The sequence below is a fragment of the Emydura macquarii genome, unplaced genomic scaffold, assembly GCF_026122565.2.
Source record: "Emydura macquarii macquarii isolate MOO-44397 ecotype Brisbane River unplaced genomic scaffold, CSIRO-AGI_Emac_v2 contig_1119, whole genome shotgun sequence".
NCBI classification, from domain to species: Eukaryota; Metazoa; Chordata; order Testudines; family Chelidae; genus Emydura; species Emydura macquarii.
The window spans coordinates 4655075-4672369 of NW_027131256.1; the positions used below are offsets into that span (position 1 = coordinate 4655075).

Here is a 17295-nt window from a genome sequence, read left to right on the forward strand (position 1 = left end):
CCCGTGTGGGGGGTGAGTAACAACAAGGATGTGCGGTCGGAGGGGAGGCTGTTTCTGTACTGAAGCAAGTTTGGTTGGGGTATTTGGGTGGCCCATGTTCATGTCATTTATGCCTCTGTCTGGGTCTTCCTACAGCTTGCTGCCCAGGTCCTGGAAACCAAAGGGATCGGCTTCGGGTTCGTGGATGCCAAGAAAGATGCCAAACTTGCCAAAAAGCTGGGTAAGTGTCACAGGTAAAATCTCCGCAAACATGCTCAGGGAGCCGGAGGACTTCATCAGCGCGACAGCCCTGGAGAGGGCAGCCAAATCATTACCCATAGGACAGAGTGGTAGTGACAGATTTCCACATACATGCTGCCCCAGCCAGGTCTAAGGGAGTCATCTACTGTGTCAGGGCCAGAGGGGAGTTCAGGATCCACGGCCCTCGCAAGCCTTTAACTTCCCTTCTGAGACTGCCGGCAAAGAAGCTAGTCTGTGGTATTTGTGATGGCTGGATGGAGACTCACGCTTCATTTAACAGAGGCCATCAGAAAGGTGTCAGAGGTGACAACCCTTCAATTCCCTTAAAGGAAAAGTGGACTTAACGTATTTTTACTGTTCAGGAGAGGACTGGGCCGTACAGAACATACCGTATTTCCCCATGTATAAGACGCACCTTTTTTCGAAAAATTTGGGGTCTAAAAACAGGGTGCGTCTTATACAGTGGTTGTAGATTTTTTTACCGTAATACATGTTTTTTCAAATTTCGGGCCCCAAAATTAAGGTGCATCTTATACATGGGAGCGTCTTATACATGGGGAAATATGGTATATTTCTGGGGGGAAATGCAGGACTGGGGGTGTGTTGGGGTCCCCCTGCAGTACAACCGAGGCTGGTGATGGCAGGAGGCAGTTACACACAGACACTCTGGGTGTGGCTTGCAAGCTGGAAGGCTGTGAGTGAGCAGTCCAAGTGGGAGCGACTTCAGCAAGGCATTGTAAAGCACCCGAAGTTGCAGGGCAGGGCTGATACACCTCCCCCCCCCACGAGTCTGGACTGTACCCCACTCCATCACAGTGGCACAGTCAGTTCTGCACTGAGCCAGATATGAAGTCGTGATGTAGCGCTGAAACTTTCCATAGCACACCACCAATCCCCAGGAAATCATCCAGCCCCCTAACACATCCCAGCCTCTTCCTGGAGGATCCCCTTCAGGAAGACAGGTACTCAACCCTTATGACTATGCTCAGGCATGGTTACAAACCAGCTTTTCTTTTTCCTGTCCGTTTTCTCTCTCCTGTTCTTTCTGTTTGGACTCTTTTGTCTCTTCCTCTGGGCATGGTGGTGTTTTTTTGGGGCGCTCCCTCCTGCACCCCACTTAGCAGGAGGCTAAAAGCTGCTTGGGGTGGGAGTTGCTTGGGATGGCAGGTTGCATGTGTTGCTGCAGCTCAGCTGAGTGCTGAAAGAGCAGAGAAAAGTAGCTTAGTCCCATAGCCTGCTTCCGTAGCCTGCAGCTCCACACAGGTGAGCACGCCTGTGTTCCTCTACATTAAGGACTGCTATGGGGGGCGAGGGAACTGGACTGGCTCTCAGGAAGCCAGTCATTGCATTACTTCGTGGTTATGGGAGCATATTTAGATGGGGAATGGGAGATCTGGAGTCATGCTACTTCCTCCACCCCCCAGTGTTTTCAGAGGCGCTTGGCCCTCCAGTTGTGAAACACTGCCCCCATCTAAAATGGATTAGATCTGATGACCTACTATAGAGGTGTAAGACTGCTGCGTTCCACCCCAGAAGTGGCTGCTTTTCAGTTGTGGGTCATATCTTTATATACTGCCTGTGAAGCATTTTGGAATCTATCTATATACATGGTGCCACACAAACATATGGTAGGCCTAGGTGAGCCTTAGAGAGTTTGAGGCTTACTTTGGCTTATTGGTCAGGTCTAATTTTATGCAGACTTGGCACAACCATCTCCAGGGACCCAACCACAACCATGAAATCAAGAGCCCAGATCTGAATCCAAACCAATTTTCTGAAAGTTTTGGGGTGTTTGGTTTTGGGACGCCAGTTAGAGCCCAAGATTACTTATTTTTATGATTTGCTTAGCAAAATTCTTCCCATTTAAAGGGAAAGAGGCTCAAGTCACATCTGAGTCAGACTCTGAACTTTCTCAAAGTCTGAGAAAAAACTGATCCAGAGTTCCAGATCCGGCCTAGCTGTGACATCTTTCAGTGGCTAGCTCAGATTTATTTCCCACTGGGAGCTTTCACTGGAAAGTGGGTACACACAGCTGGGCTGCTAACCATGTTTTCCCAGACTGCATGATTAACCTTTTCTGTAGCATACTGACCATGTTGTGTCTCTTCATTGCCTTCTTCCAGGCTTGGATGAAGAAGGAAGCCTCTATATCTTTAAGGAGGAGCGCGTGATTGAATTTGACGGGGAACTGGCTGCAGATGTCTTGGTGGAATTTCTCCTGGACGTAAGCACAGATAAGACCAGAACTGGGCAAATGCTGCCAAAACGTTTTTGCAAATGTTCACCGCAAATGAGCTTCCGCCCAATTTGCGACCTCTTCTTATCTGTTTTCTGCAACCATGCATATACATGATTTTCTTGTTTGAAAATGTCATGAACACTCATGGGATTGTGACTTGCCACGAAGGCTGACACCAAAATTGTTCACATGGCCGTCTTGAAATCTCCGTGATTTCCCTCCTCCTGCTTATAAGATGTTCAGTCATCCAATCAGGGAGCAAGAAACAATGCCATGTGATCAGTCACACATCACAAACAGTGAATAACTTGCAAATGGGAAGCTATTTGCATAAAGTGATTATTGATTTGGAAGAAAGAACAAATTGGTTATAATCAAAGTGTGTTCATAAATAATGTACTAAAAACAGTTCAGTCCATTTATTAAATGATGTGCAATAACCAGTTTGCCCCTCACTAGCCGTGATTACACATATAAAAACAATGCAATTGCACCCCTGTAAGTGAGAGAAGAATTTAGTCTGTAGAACGTGGACCTATCAGGTCATGTAATCCATTTCTGCCAATGCACAAAGTGGTACTCATGCCTGCTGAAAACACAGAAATGATGCTACTGCCTGACAATTTTTTCTCTAGTTCTCTCCGCTTATTCTTTATTACGAGGAGGGACATCAGCATGGAAACAAGCTCTTTGTTCTCTCGAAAAATCTCTGTCCTGATCTATATAGCCCCTTCAATCTGAACTGCTCAGTGGGCTTTATCAAAGCTTGTGATTATTACTATCTACATTTTGCAGATGGGGAGACTGAGGCAAAGAGAGGGGACATGACAGCCTTAAGCCCATCAGTAACTCAAATCTCCAGCCCCCCAGTGTATTGTTGTAACCATTAGGCCATTCATTTTCTCCTAAGAGGGCTTCAAATCCTGCTGTTTTTAACCCCACCTTAAGAGAGACTCCTTTTATGCATGATTTTATCATCTCCTCCTCTGTAATGTCACAGTCAAGAGGGATCTGACCTCAGCTGGGGAAATGGTTGAGCAGCAGGCCTGGCTAGACTGTTTAAAGATAAAACTGTAATGGGGTCTGGCCTCTAGTTTTCTGGGTTAGCAGAAAACATTTCATCTCAACCTAAAACTAATGTAAGTTACAGGCGACCAGAAGTTGGTGACAAGGGATACGGTGCAGGGCCTGGTTAGAACAGTTTACTGAATAGATGGTAGTGGGGCTACTTTTAATCTACACTAGTGTAAGACAAGAATCAGGCCCACAATATGTGTATCCCGCTTGTCCTCAATCCTCATCTGTAGGATGGCACATCCGTCAGCATTATGCAGGGGTACTGGGTCAGTACAAACTTGCAGGGAAGAATATGCATACTGGCTTCCCACAGGAGGATGCTATTTCTGATCTTACTTCGGGGCTGGTCTCAGGGTAGGGAGAGGGGCTCTGCAGTGACCCCGCTTTTGTGCTGTAATGAATCTGTGGCAACACACATCAGACTGTGTGGTCATCAGCTAAACAACATATATGTGGCCCCAGGGAAAGATGCCAGGACCTCTAGCTCTATGCTATCAATAGCTGTTATAGGGTTCGTGTCCTCCGTAGGCCAACCACTAGAGGGTACTACAGTAACAAACACTGGAGCTGGCTTTCCTCGTAGCAGAAGGCAGCAAAGACACAATGAAGCACAGCCGAGCCTCATTTATTATGCAGCACAAGTCACTTGGTGTGATGTTTTGTTTGCCGTGTTTTGACATGTGCACATAAAACATATTCAGTGACAAAAGAAAGAGGACAAAGATTTTCTCTTCTCTCAAGAGGTGCCTTGAAGAAAATCTCAAACACGGGAAAAGAATGACAGAAAATATCTGGTGCGTGAGGAGAATTGTCCCTAGAGAAAATGGGCCCAATTCTCCTCATACAGGTCTCACACTGGTCTAGCTCCAGTTCCAGTCTGGTCACTCCTGATTTACACCGGTGTCACTGAGAGGGCAATCAGACGAAATCCTTTCTTTGTCTGTGGCAGCTTAAGAAATCAAAGGCTGAGGTCTGCCTTAGACATGGGTTTGAGCTGCAGACAGGTCTGGGACACCTTCCTCACCCAAGTTTTAAGGTGTTTGGATGCCCGGTTTTGATGTAACCCACTCTCCAGATAGGGTCAGCCACAAAATTCAGATCCAAACTTTCCAAAAGTCCCAGGGAGCGTTTGGCCGCAAATGGGTTTGCCTTTGAAATTACATTGTGTCACCCACCATCTTTTATTTCTTTACAATGTCTTCCTCCTTTAACCTCAACAACTGGCACTAAGGAACTTAAATATACTCATGCTGATAATCAATAATGTCAGTAATCGATACCCTATCATTGATAGGAACTTTACCTGCGATTCTATATTTAGTGAGAGGTGTTCTCTCCAGTTCTGATTAGTTTAATTATAACAGGCCTCTGATAAGTCAGATTTGATTGTATTTATTAATCAAACAGTTAATAAAGCTAGCACATACACAGGGAGGCATACAATTACCAATAACTGTTAAAGACCTGTCGTTTCTAACAGCCTGCATCCAGCCTGCTGATGACCTTCCTTCCCCTATGATTTAGGAGCAATCATACCCTTATTGTGTGTCATTCTGGCCTTTCTCCAATTCCTCCTTCTGGTACATACATCTCCTTATCTTAAGTTGTTTCCAAAGTTCCCTCTTCCATTGCAACTATCCAACTGTCTCATCACCTGAGGGCTAGTCGGGGTATATGCCCATTTTTGGATAATTTCAGCTGTTATACATCTTGCAGCCAGCACAGTGTAAGAGAATATCTTTAAAATAGCACTCAGAATAGGGTTAGGGTTACTACACAGTAAAATTCCATTCTGTGTTAGATATTGTGCTCTTACCTGCAAAGCATCATGGGATTCTTGTTCCCAGGCAAGCCTTTACATCTTTCTCGGCCTATCTTAAGTGGCAACCCCCAACATCATCAACAGCTACTCACCCAACCACCAGTCCAGCCCCTCTCAGCTGCTGATCACTCGTCTCCCCCCCACCCAACACAAGACACCTGCCCTATAACACTCATTCCCCCTTCCCAGCAGGTTCTCTGCGATCCTTTGGGGGCTTGATTGCTCCTTCTGTCGTCCCGCAACAGACCTACTCCCCACCCAGCTCTCTGACCCTCACACAAACCCCCTGGAGGTGCATCACTCTCCCTGCCCACCTCCCCTCTGTCAGCCAGTCCCTTCCACGGCCCAGCCTTCCTCACTGACAGATCCCCTCCAGGATGTTTTCAGCCAGCTCAACTCTGGGGGTTCCTTGTCTCAGGGCTGGGTTGGGAACCTGCCATAGGGATTGGGTGAGGCTTCTGGCAGCAGGGAAACAAGATAAGACACCGCCCCCCCAATAGGCCCTCTACAAAAGTAGCCTATCGGAGGCTGGTGCTGCAACAGACGGATTGCTTATCAAATCCATTTGTCATGGCAGTTGTTGGAAGACCCAGTGGAGATCATCAACAGCAAGATGGAGCTACAGGCTTTCGACCGCATCATGGACGAGATCAAACTCATTGGCTACTTCAAAGGAGAAGACTCTGAACGTGAGATGGGCGTGTTTCTTGCTCTGGACGGGCTTTCAGAAGGGGGTGGGGGATTCCTGATCAGGAAGGGAGGGTGTGCCCAAAGGTGGGCCGTGTCGAAGTCTCCGCCAACAGGTGGAGGTTGGGCTGATACAGATGAAAATGGCTCAGTACTGTTAGCTGCAACATTTTATAATAGCAGAACTTTGCATTGTCCCAGCTCCTTCCGTCCAAGCATCTCAAAATGCCTCACAAACATCAGTGACCTTAGCTTCACAACCTGCCTGAGAGATGGGTAAGCACCATTATCCCTGTTTGATAGATGGAGAAACTGAGGCACAGAGCAGTCAAGTGACTGGGTTAAGGCCACACAGTAAGTCAGCAGCTGAGCCAGGAATAGACCCCCGTTTCCTGACCTCAAGGCCTATTCCTTAGCTATAAGACTGTCCTCCCTTCCCTGCTGTATATTAGCTTGAATGATCAGGGTCCCGACTGACAAGTTGCCCTGCGTGTGTGTAGAGCACAGTTTGGTCAGACACCTCGGGAATCTTCTCTTTAATGCCCTTTTCTGTCTTTTCTCCTTTCAGATTACAAGGCATTTGAAGAGGCAGCTGAACACTTCCAGCCATACATCAAATTCTTTGCCACCTTTGACAAAGGGGTAAGTATCCAGAAATACTCTCCGGAGAGCTCACAGTTTCCTTTCTGCATAGGCAAAGTGCATTCAACTCCGAGTTCAGGTTTAGGCTAAGGATGACTGAAATCAGTGACGTTAAGATCAGGACTTTCCCGAAGCTCAGCAGATCTGGAGTTTTGATTCAGGATTTTGAGAAACCTGACTTTAAATTCCCTCCTGAGCCCTGATGCCTTGGCAAAGAAAATTCCCTTCTTCCTGGAAAACAAGAAGGGCTTCTGTCCCCAGCCAAACAAAGCAGTGACCGCTCTGATCTAGGTCTATGTCTAAACACAAAGCATCAGGTTCCAGAGACCGTTGGCTTCAATGGAGTTAGACCAGAGATGAATTTGTCCCAAAGAGACAATAGTGGTAGAAATTGCTGGCCTAAATTCAGAGGTGACATAAACAGTGGTGTCAATTACATGTCATGTGTAAATTAGTTAAAAAACAGATGTGACGTCATGTAGCCTGAAGCAAATTGGCATTCAATGACTGTATAAAACCAAAACAACGAGAGTTCTGTAGCACTTTAAAGACTAACCAATTTAATTTCAGCAGGCATAAGCTTTTGTGAGCTTCAGCTCACTTCCTCAGATGCAGTGGGTAGATCTGTATCATTTCTACCCACTGCATCTGAGGAAGTGAGCTGAAGCTCACGAAAGCTTATGCCTGCTGAAATTAAATTGGTTAGTCTTTAAAGTGCTACAGAACTCTCGTTGTTTTTGCTGTATACAGACTAACACAGCTACCCCTCTGGATCTCTTCTACGTATAAAACCAGTGTAACTTACTCACTGGGGGGCTGGATTCTGGGTTGCCTGTGTAAAGTGAGCACTTTACCTCTCATTTGGTGATTAATTCTAGTGTATGTGAAAAAAATAGACCATCCTTTTTCTCCAGTGATTTCTATTCCAGAAATGCACACAGTAGGATCTGCAGGTGATTGGGACAGCAAACATGTGGACTTTGCAGCCACACCCCCATTGCCCTCTGTTCAGCACTGCCAAGTGTCAGACATTGAACATGACAACATGTATCTTGCCCTCCCACTCTGCCATGCATTCCTTAGCCCTGCTGGAATGATGTTCCCCATTCAGTAGGGCTGCAGGGACTGAGTGGCATTTCCCATGCAATGACTCCTCCTGCTGGCTGGGTTCCAGGTCAGGAATTTGGGTGCTCCGGGGTTTTAATTTGTCCCCATTGTAAAGATAAAGGCCATTTCTGCAACTGAGATGCGGATCCTGGTTTGGATTTGAAAACCAAAGTTTGAGCCCAGTTCTGCTACAGTGTTTGGGGCCATTACTGTAGAAAGCAGTATTTACAAGGGAAGAATCGGGCTATCTGTGCAACAGATGCCCCCTGGCAAGGTGTGCTCCGAGGACATCACACCCACCAGCACTCTGCAGTAGGGAAGACATTTGCTAACTCCAGTAGGCAAAGAGGAATGTCAGGCCTGTTCACTTGTAACTTCTGTGATTGCCACAGGTTGCAAAGAAACTAGCCCTGAAGCTGAACGAGGTGGATTTCTACGAGCCATTCATGGACGAGCCAGTTCATGTCCCTGACAAGCCTTACACGGAGGAGGAGCTGGTTGAGTTTGTGAAGGAGCATAAAAGGTACATAGCCAGTTGGGACTGGCCTAGGGAACCTGTCACCTCAGAGTTGCCGGTGCCAGTCCAGACCATCTCATTAGTAAGTAATCTGTTGGCTACCCTAACCTAGCCCCTCCTCCCTTTTGCTGGTTCCTTACATCTCCCAGCTACTGCCTCCTGTAGGTTCTGCCATTTTCCTCCTTGTCCCCTACACGTCTCCTTCCAACTCATGCACGTCCAATCCACCTCCCATTTGGTCATTTCTCAGTGGTCAAGTCAGCAACTGGCAACAGAGAGGCAGGTTGCACGGAGCTCAGAAAGGGAGTTTGGCAACGGATAGAGGGGTCAGAAGAGGACATGATATTTATACAGACAGAGCATGTTACGCTAGTGCCAGCTACCTGACATCTACCAGTCCCTCAGCCATTTTGTTGTCTGGAGTTCTCCACTCGGGAACTAGCCAGTTCCAGGAATCACTCTTTTGTATTGGTGCCATGGCATTGTGGAAAGCTGTCCAAGGTACAGAAGCACCCAGTCCGTTTAATATGCTATTATGGCTCTTCAAGGGCTTTCCTCTAGGAGTTATTTGGGGGAAATTCTATGGCCCGTGCTATACGGGAGGTCAGACTGGATGATCACAATGGTCCCTTCTGGCCTTGGCATCTATGAACCTATGAAATAAGAGCAGAATATGACCTTTCTGCCCACAGAAGGGGTCTAGGCTGGTGAACCGCACTGGCAGGTACATGATCCATGATTGCTTTTTCCATTCACACCAGTAATGCAGATAGCCTGCCTGCATTCTAAGAGAAGATGCCTTTGTTCTTTTCAGAGCCACCCTGCGGAAGCTACGTCCAGAAGACATGTTTGAGACCTGGGTAAGCACACGAGGGTGGGGAAGCCTTTAGTCCCCTGAGATCTCTGAATGAAAAACAAATCTGCTCTGGCTACTGAATTGCTACAGAAAAGCTCCGCGCTCTGATGATTGGACAGCAGTATCACAACATCCTCTGCAGCATTCCAGGCACACTGGATGATTCTGCAGCAGGGAAAGCTTTGTCCATAGCTTCCAGTGTGAACAGTTAAATCACCTGCGTAAGTGCTTTGGGGACGGATTGCTGAACTGGGGAAATGGTACAGAGTGCACGGTGCTGCGGGAAATCAAAAGGTAACAACAGTAACAATTCATCTGCTCACACGTCAACTGGTCAAATGCCATTGTGGGTCAAGGTTTAGAGAAGCAATATCTCAGCACCTTAAATAATTGCTTCTTGGAAAAGCTAGTTCTAGATTACAGAACAGGAGAAACTATTCTCAGTTTAGTTTTAAGCAACCACTCTAGCTGGTTCAAGGTGTAACTGTTATTGAGCCTCCACTGGTGACCACAGTATAATTGTGTTCAACATCCTTGGATAAGGAATCATCTCTTCACCTGTAGTAATCACGGTGTTATTTAGCTAGATCAGCCATGTGGTATTGTTTCTGGATGACTCATGGAATTTACACAGCATGAATTGTGACTGTCACAATAGAATATCCCATTCAAAATTCAGGCTGGGCTAGTTAGGTTTATTCACATGAGCTACAGAGAAAATTGTACATTGTAATAGTCACAGTCTGACTGAACTGCAGTTCGGAGGTTCTGATGAAATTCACCAAAAATTTGAAATAAAAAATATATGCAAGAATGTTGTGCTCTGTGAATACGGGAAAAGTGGTGACATTCATAGTATGAATTATTTGCTGCGAAGTGCTCAGCTCTAATAGCCATGGGTGTGACATTCAAAGCCAACCAGGAGATCTGACTGTCATAGAATCATAGAAGATTAGAGCTGGAAGGGACCTCAGGAAGTCATCTAGTCCACCCCCTGCTCAAAGCAGGATTAACCTCAGCTAAATCATCCCAGCCAGGGCTTTGTCAAGCCACAGCTTAAAAACCTCTAAAGATGGAGATTCCACCACCTCCCTAGGTAACCCATTCCAGGGTTTCACCAACCTCCTAGTGAAATTTTTTTTCTTAATATCCACTCCCCCACTGCAGCTTGAGACGGTTGCTCCTTGTTCTGTCATCTACTACCATTGAGAACAGCCTAGCTCCATCCTCCCTGGAACCCCCCTTCAGGTAGTTAAAGACTGCTATCAAATCCCATCTCATTTTTCTCTTTTGCAGACTAAACAAGCCTTGTTCCCTTATCCCCTCCTCATAAGTCTTGTGCTCCAGCCCCTAATCATTTCTGTTGCCCTCCCCTGGACTCTCTCCAACTTGTCCACATCCTTTTTGTAGTGGGGGGCCCAAAATTGGACACAATACTCCAAATGTGGCCTCACCTATGCCGAATAGAGGGGAATAATCACTTCCCTCCATCTGCTGGCAATGCTCCTACTAATGCAGCCCAATATGCTATTAGCCTTCTTGGCAACCAGGGCACACTGCTGACTCATATCCAGCTTCTTGTCCACTGTAACCCCCAGGTCCTTTTCTGCAGAACTGCTGCCTAGCTCATCGGTCCCCAGTCTGTAGCAGTGCATGGGATTCTTCTGTCCTAAGTGGAGGACTCTGCACTTGTCCTTGTTGAACCTCATCAGATTTCTTTTGGCTTAATCCTCCAATTTGTCTATGTCACTCTGTATCCTATCCCTACCTTATAGGATATCTACCACTCCCCCTAGCTTAGTGTCATCTGCAAACTTGCTGAGGGTGCACTCTACCCCATCTTCCAGATCATTAATGACGATGTTGAATAAAACTGCCCTCAGGACCGACCCCTGGGGCACTCCGCTTGTTACTAGCTGCCAGCTAGACATCGAGCCATTGATCACTACCTGTTGAGCCCAGTGATCTAGCCAGCTCTCTATCCATTTTATAGTCTATTCATCCTACCCATACTTCTTTAACTTGCTGATAAGAATACTGCAGGAGACTATATCAAAAGCTTGGCTAAAGTCAAGGTATATCATGTCCACTGCTTTCCCCACATCCACAGAGCCAGTCACCTCATCATAGAAGGCAATCAGGTTGGTCAGGCATGACTTGCCCTTGGTGAATCCATGTTGACTGTTCCTGATCACCTTCCTCTCTTCCAAGTGCCTTAAAATGGATTCCTTGAGGACCTGCTCCATGATTTTTCCAGGGATTGAGGTGAGGCTGACCGGTCTGTAGTTCCCTGGATCCTCTTTCTTCCCTTTCTTGAAGATGGGCAGTATATTTGCTTTTTTCCAATCATCAGGAACCTCCCCCAATTGCCACAAGCTTTCAAAGATAATAGCCAATGGCTCTGAAATCACAGCAACCAACTCCCTCAGCACCCTTGGGTGCATTGCATCTGGCCCCATGGACTTGTGTATGTCCAATCTTTCTACATAATCCTGAACCTGTTCCTTCATGCGGAAAACTTCAGTTTCATATTATTCTTTAATCATATGGCCATGCATGGTGCTTCACAGACATTGAAGAAGATATGATTATTTCTCCAGAGAGCTCAGGGCCAATATTTTCAACCGTGTCTGCTTGGCTGCCTGACTTAAGACACCTCGGGCCTGATTTTCCAAAGGACTTATTGCAGGATTAGTCCTTGAGACAATAAGGAAAGAGATGATGCAACAAAACCATGAAGACTGAGTTGTTTAGGCTTGATGTCTTGTTGGATCCAGGGTTTTCAATTATTTTTTAAATATGATTTTGATATACTGGGTGAAATCCTGGCTCCAGTGAAACTAATGGCAGTTTTGCCATTGACTTCAATGGGACCAGGATTTCACCCATAGTGATTTTGATTTAATACTTAATACACTATAATATAATCTTGAAGAAAGCCTGGATTGTCAGTGATGGAAAGTTTGCTTAATAAATTTCTTCTTCCGCTGTCCATTGCAAATGATGATGACTGTAGAGAGGCAGTGAGCACTTTCCCGCACAGGAACACCAAGCACATCGAGGGCAGGAGATGTCTTTCTGTTGGTTTCGAGCCATGTTGTGTCTTAGCTGATGTTGATGCGGATAAGTTGCTAATCATTTCTCTTCTACCTTTTCAACGGCCTTAGCGACAGCATTTCTCCACTGTTTACGGTTTTCTGCCAGTGTCTCCCATGTGTCCACATCGATGCCCACTGTCTTGAGATGTCTAAGGATGTCTTTGTAGCTTAGCTTCTGACCACCCCAGCTCGTTTGCCTGCCTTCAGTTTGCCATAAAAGAGGATTTTCAGAAGCCGGTGTTCTGGCATTCAAGTGACATGACCTGAGCACCTCGGCTGTGAGGAAGTAACTATGCTTAATAAACACAATCTTTAAATCCATTTAGGTAAGGAGATTTTGTATGCAAGAGATCATGGGCTAGATTCCAACCTCAGTTACCCAGATGTAAATTCAAAATAACCCCAGTAACTTCATTGGAGTTACTCCAGGTTTACAGAAGTGCAGCTGAGATCAGAAGCTGGTCCCATTTGTCTAAGCAGATGTAGAATTTTATTCGGCTGTGCAGCGATCCTGCTGGCAAATGTCAAGGAAAAACAAAACTGCAGGCAAATCTGCCCTAAGTGTCCCTGTGAAAATGTGATTCCCCAAAGAAACTAGCACAGGCCAGACCCCCGCTATTGTTTTTAAAGATAATGTTTTCCACTTAATCTTTTTCGCTTGTTTCATTTTGCTGTGGTTGTTTTTAGTTTTTGATAGTGGTTCTGTCACCTCTGGGCTCAAAGGGGAAAAGAAATTAGCATTTAGATGGGAATTTTTTCTTGCATTAAAATCAATTGAAATGGAAACTGGGATCAGCAGAGGATGAAGAACCGGCGGCTTTTCCATGGGATAATTCTGGGACGACTTTCATAGCAGGTGCACAATGAACAGCCTGACAGATCCACTGGCTTTTGCCCATGTTGTTATCCAAGTCCCATTCGCACCTCCACAGCGCTTGTGGAGAAAACCACCCCAGCCCCTCACATGAGCTTCATCTAAGTCTGTCAGATCTCACAAAGACACTCCTCTGCACTCCCTCACCTCTAACCCCCCCATCTAATCCCCCACACTACTCACAGAGACCTCCCCCGCTCCCAAAACCTGGGGCCCTTCCCCTCTTACAGAGACTCATTTGAGCCTCTTCATTTCTCCCAGGATTGGGGGAAGAGGGGCACCAGATGATGCTCCTGGCATCTCTCACCAGCCCAGAAGGGCCATGTCTGGAGGGGATGGGCCACGGCCATGCACACTGGCCCCTGGCAGCAGGAAAGCGTTTCAGGGTGTTCAGGCTCTGGCTGGTGTAGAAGGACCCTATACTCACCAGGCGCTCCACAGCCCCCCACGGGGCACTAGGCCTGCTACTGGAACAATGTCTCTGCACCACTGCCAGGCTCGCAGGGCCATCCTTTGTCTCGTCTCTCTCTCAGCAACCGCGTCCACGCCCTGCAAGGTCTTCTCTTCCTCCTCTCCCTCCTTCCAGCTCTATCCCTTGGCATGGTGACCTCCCCCTCATCTATAACAACAGATCCCAGCCAGTGCCGTGCATTACTCCACGGCAACCCCAGCCCAAACGCCTCCTTGTGGTACCCACCCCCCCCAAACCCCGCCTCTCATGTCACACTGTGACTCAGTCTCAGCCGCGCTTCGCAGTGCCCCTCTCTTCCTCATCTAGGTCCTTCTCCTCACCGCACCCTGTTTCTCCTCATCCCCACCAGCAACCCACACTCAAGCTGCCCCTCTGTGATAAATCAGGACAAAGAGTGAGGGGTAATGGGCGCCTATATAAGACAAAGCCCCGAGTATCGGGACTGTCCCTATAAAATCGGGACATCTGGTCACCCAGTGCCCCTCCCACCCTCTCACTGCTCTCTCCCCGTCTCCTGACCAGTCCGTAAACAGCTGTCTTGTCCACAGGAGGATGACCTGGATGGTATCCACATTGTGGCCTTTGCTGAAGAAGACGACCCAGGTAGGAAGCCCTTTTTTTCCCCCTACACGATTCCCGTCTCTCCCCTCACCTAGCTGGAAATCTACCGTAACTAGGATCAGCTTTGACTTGCATTACGGTCATCTGGTAGGAGCCTCACACATAGGCCCGCTTCTGAGCTCCAAGGACTTACACCTCCTCACCCCCTCTCTTGCTAGTTAATTTCCTGCTAGGCTCCTCCTTCCCAGCCTCAAAGTGTGTGTGATGCCAGCTCGCGCGCTGTTAAACTCACTCAACATCTCGGAGGCACCTTCGTCCCCTTCCAGCCCTCTACTTGGGTCCCACCTCGCATTGAGCGCCTTGGAATCTGTGCTGATTGTGAAGGGAAGTCTCGCCCCTTCACTAGTGCAGCCACAAGGAAGCGTCACACAGAAAGAAGTGTGTGTCTGTTGCTTGGCAGTTCAGTTACAATCTTACCTGGCATGATAAAGTTTCCAAAGCGAATGCAGACTGGCAGTTGGCGAGCCTGTCAGACCTGCTCGGCAGCCCTGCCTCCATCAAGCAGTGAGACTCCCACACACAAACTGGGAGAAGGCAGACAGATCCTGCAGGGAACTGGAGCCAGGATGCTTGTGTGAACTTTCAGCCAGGGAATAAGAATAGCTTCAGCAATTACACCAGTTAGGGTTAAATTGCAAGGATGATCAATCCTCATGCTTCAGGGCTTAAATTGGTCACCTGCTGAGGTCAGGAAGAAATTTACCAGTCAGCATGGCACAGATAGGAGATTCATGAGGAGCTTACATTTTCCTCAGAAGTTTTTGACTGACACCTGTTGGAAATAGAATATTTTTCTGCATGAACTATTAGTTTGTTTTGGATGGCAGTTCCTAGAATCCTACTGCACAGATTGAGTTAGCAGAGGATGGGATTCAGGATCCTTAGGTTCTTGTCCCAATTCTGCCACTGACTTGCTGTATGATCTTGGGTGAATTACTTAGGGTGAGATTTTCAAAACTATCTTAGTGTTTTAGGAGCACAAGTCAATGGGATTAGTGGTCCTAAATCACTCAGACATTTTTGAAAATCCCACCTTTCACTCTCGTTTCCTCAGTTTCCCTATCTGTAAAATGGGGGAAAAGCTACTGATCCACTTCACAGAGCTATTATGAGGCTTAATTAGTATTTAAGTCATTTTGATCTTATGGAAGGGTGCTAAAGAAGTGCAAAGCATTGTTATGTAGCAACCATTATAAAGAACAGAGGTTCTTTAAAAAGAAGATGTATATGCCATCCTTAGCCTGGACATTGTAACAACACAAGGAGCTTGTATTGGGGTGCTCATTGGAGAAACTTAGAGGTTCATCTATATCATTTCAGATGGCTTTGAGTTCCTGGAGACTCTGAAGCAAGTTGCCAAGGAGAACACCAACAATCCTGACCTAAGTATTGTGTGGATTGACCCTGACGACTTTCCTCTGGTGAGTGGCAGAGGATCATTTCCCTCCTTGACTGTTGTTGTGCATGTGAATGCTCATTATACCAGAGCACACACACAATATAGGGGAAGAGAAGAGATGAGATGACGGGAGGGAAGTTGAGGCATAGCACATCAAACTGGGAGCTAACCAGCCAGGATCCACCTCCCAGTCAAATCTACATGGCAGTGCTGGAGAAGAAACTGATCTGGTGTTTCCATGATCAAATGGCTATCCCACTGGTTAGCACTTTATACTGCCACACAAGAGATCCCATGTCTGATTTCCAGGACCAGACTGACCGCTGGATGATTTCTTCTCCAATAGCCAGCTGGCTGTATTAACATGGAGTGGTTGTTTAAACACCTTTGTCTTACCTTTCTTTTCATTTGTGCAGCTCATCAGCTATTGGGAGAAGACCTTCAAGATCGACCTCTTCAAGCCACAGATTGGGGTGGTAAATGTCACAGATGTGAGTATCACAAACACAGCTGATCCAGTAGTCACAGAGCCAGAGATGCTAAGAAGGACCAGAGCGAAGGCAAAATCCTGGCTCCCGTGAAGTCAGTAGAAGTTTTGCCATTGACTTCAGTGGAACCAGAATTTCACTCCTGTTAAGCAAAGCAAATGTCAAGCCACATCATTTTCTTTTGGATCTGGATTCTGAACATCTCAAAGTTCAGGAATGTCCAGACCCAGGGTTTCAACGGGGACGCAGTTCTGCTGCTGAGTCACATGTAGACTACACCTCTGACCAGTGCGAGATTGTTCCCTACAGACTGTTCCTCAGCGTGCTATCCAGCTTCATTTTAAATGACTCATACAATGAGGTTTTCATCACTTCCACTGGAGTCTTCCAGAATCAGTCACTCACAGTAGGGTCTTGTTTGCATGGAATTCTATAGGTCTCAGCAGAGAAACAGAGCGGCAAAAGAGAGCGTAGGGACTGAAAGAAGAAGGAGGTTAGTTGCGTGGCAAAAACAGAAGGACACGGTTTGACTGTGTAAGGAAAGATGGTCACTAGCGGACAACGGTGGGCAGATGCACAGATTAGAGATACAGTAAGAAGCCATAAGAACGCAATATAAATTGACAAGGGTAGGATCTCCGTGGAAAGATTATTGTATATGAGGGCACCCAGTCCACTGTGAGGCCATTGCGCTCAGTGGCACTATGGAGAATTGGATCAGAGGCATAACCGTAGTGACCATGGATGTATCGGTCTTCACAAGAGTGAAGCAGATGAGAGTGAACACACTGATAACGTACTTAGAGCACAGCTCTGGGTTTAATGCACAGGGAGCAGATGTGCTGCATAAGCAGACGCCGGTCTTACATGGCCACCTGTCTGATGATAACCACGCTAGCGTAACTCTCGCTGAGTTTTTTTAATGGAATGTAACGAAGCCTCAATTTCTCCCCGGCCTTACACAAACTGTGAGTACAGATGTTCCTCTCCAGCTGCACGCCTCCTGCAGTCTCACACCAAAGGCCCTTTTCTGGCCATGACACCGTTCCATCACAAACACATTGAGGGCTCACGTACGGCTCCAGCTGCAGTGGGGAAGAGGAGGAGGAAAGCCATAATTCTTCTCAATGCCTGGGGTGGAGGGACAGGAGCCCTT

At 46.9% G+C, this 17295-nt stretch overlaps 1 protein-coding gene across 1 annotated transcript in view; it reads left to right on the forward strand.

Annotated features, from left to right (window-relative positions):
- CASQ2 (calsequestrin 2) overlaps nt 1-17295 on the forward strand; it is a 42360-nt gene that overhangs the window by 15893 nt on the left and 9172 nt on the right. The window contains exons 2-10 of the mRNA XM_067546028.1: nt 136-220; nt 2364-2464; nt 5956-6067; nt 6634-6707; nt 8207-8337; nt 9146-9191; nt 14180-14234; nt 15573-15673; nt 16068-16142. Coding sequence (XP_067402129.1) covers nt 136-220; nt 2364-2464; nt 5956-6067; nt 6634-6707; nt 8207-8337; nt 9146-9191; nt 14180-14234; nt 15573-15673; nt 16068-16142 — 780 coding nt within the window. The remainder of the gene's footprint in view (nt 1-135; nt 221-2363; nt 2465-5955; nt 6068-6633; nt 6708-8206; nt 8338-9145; nt 9192-14179; nt 14235-15572; nt 15674-16067; nt 16143-17295) is intronic.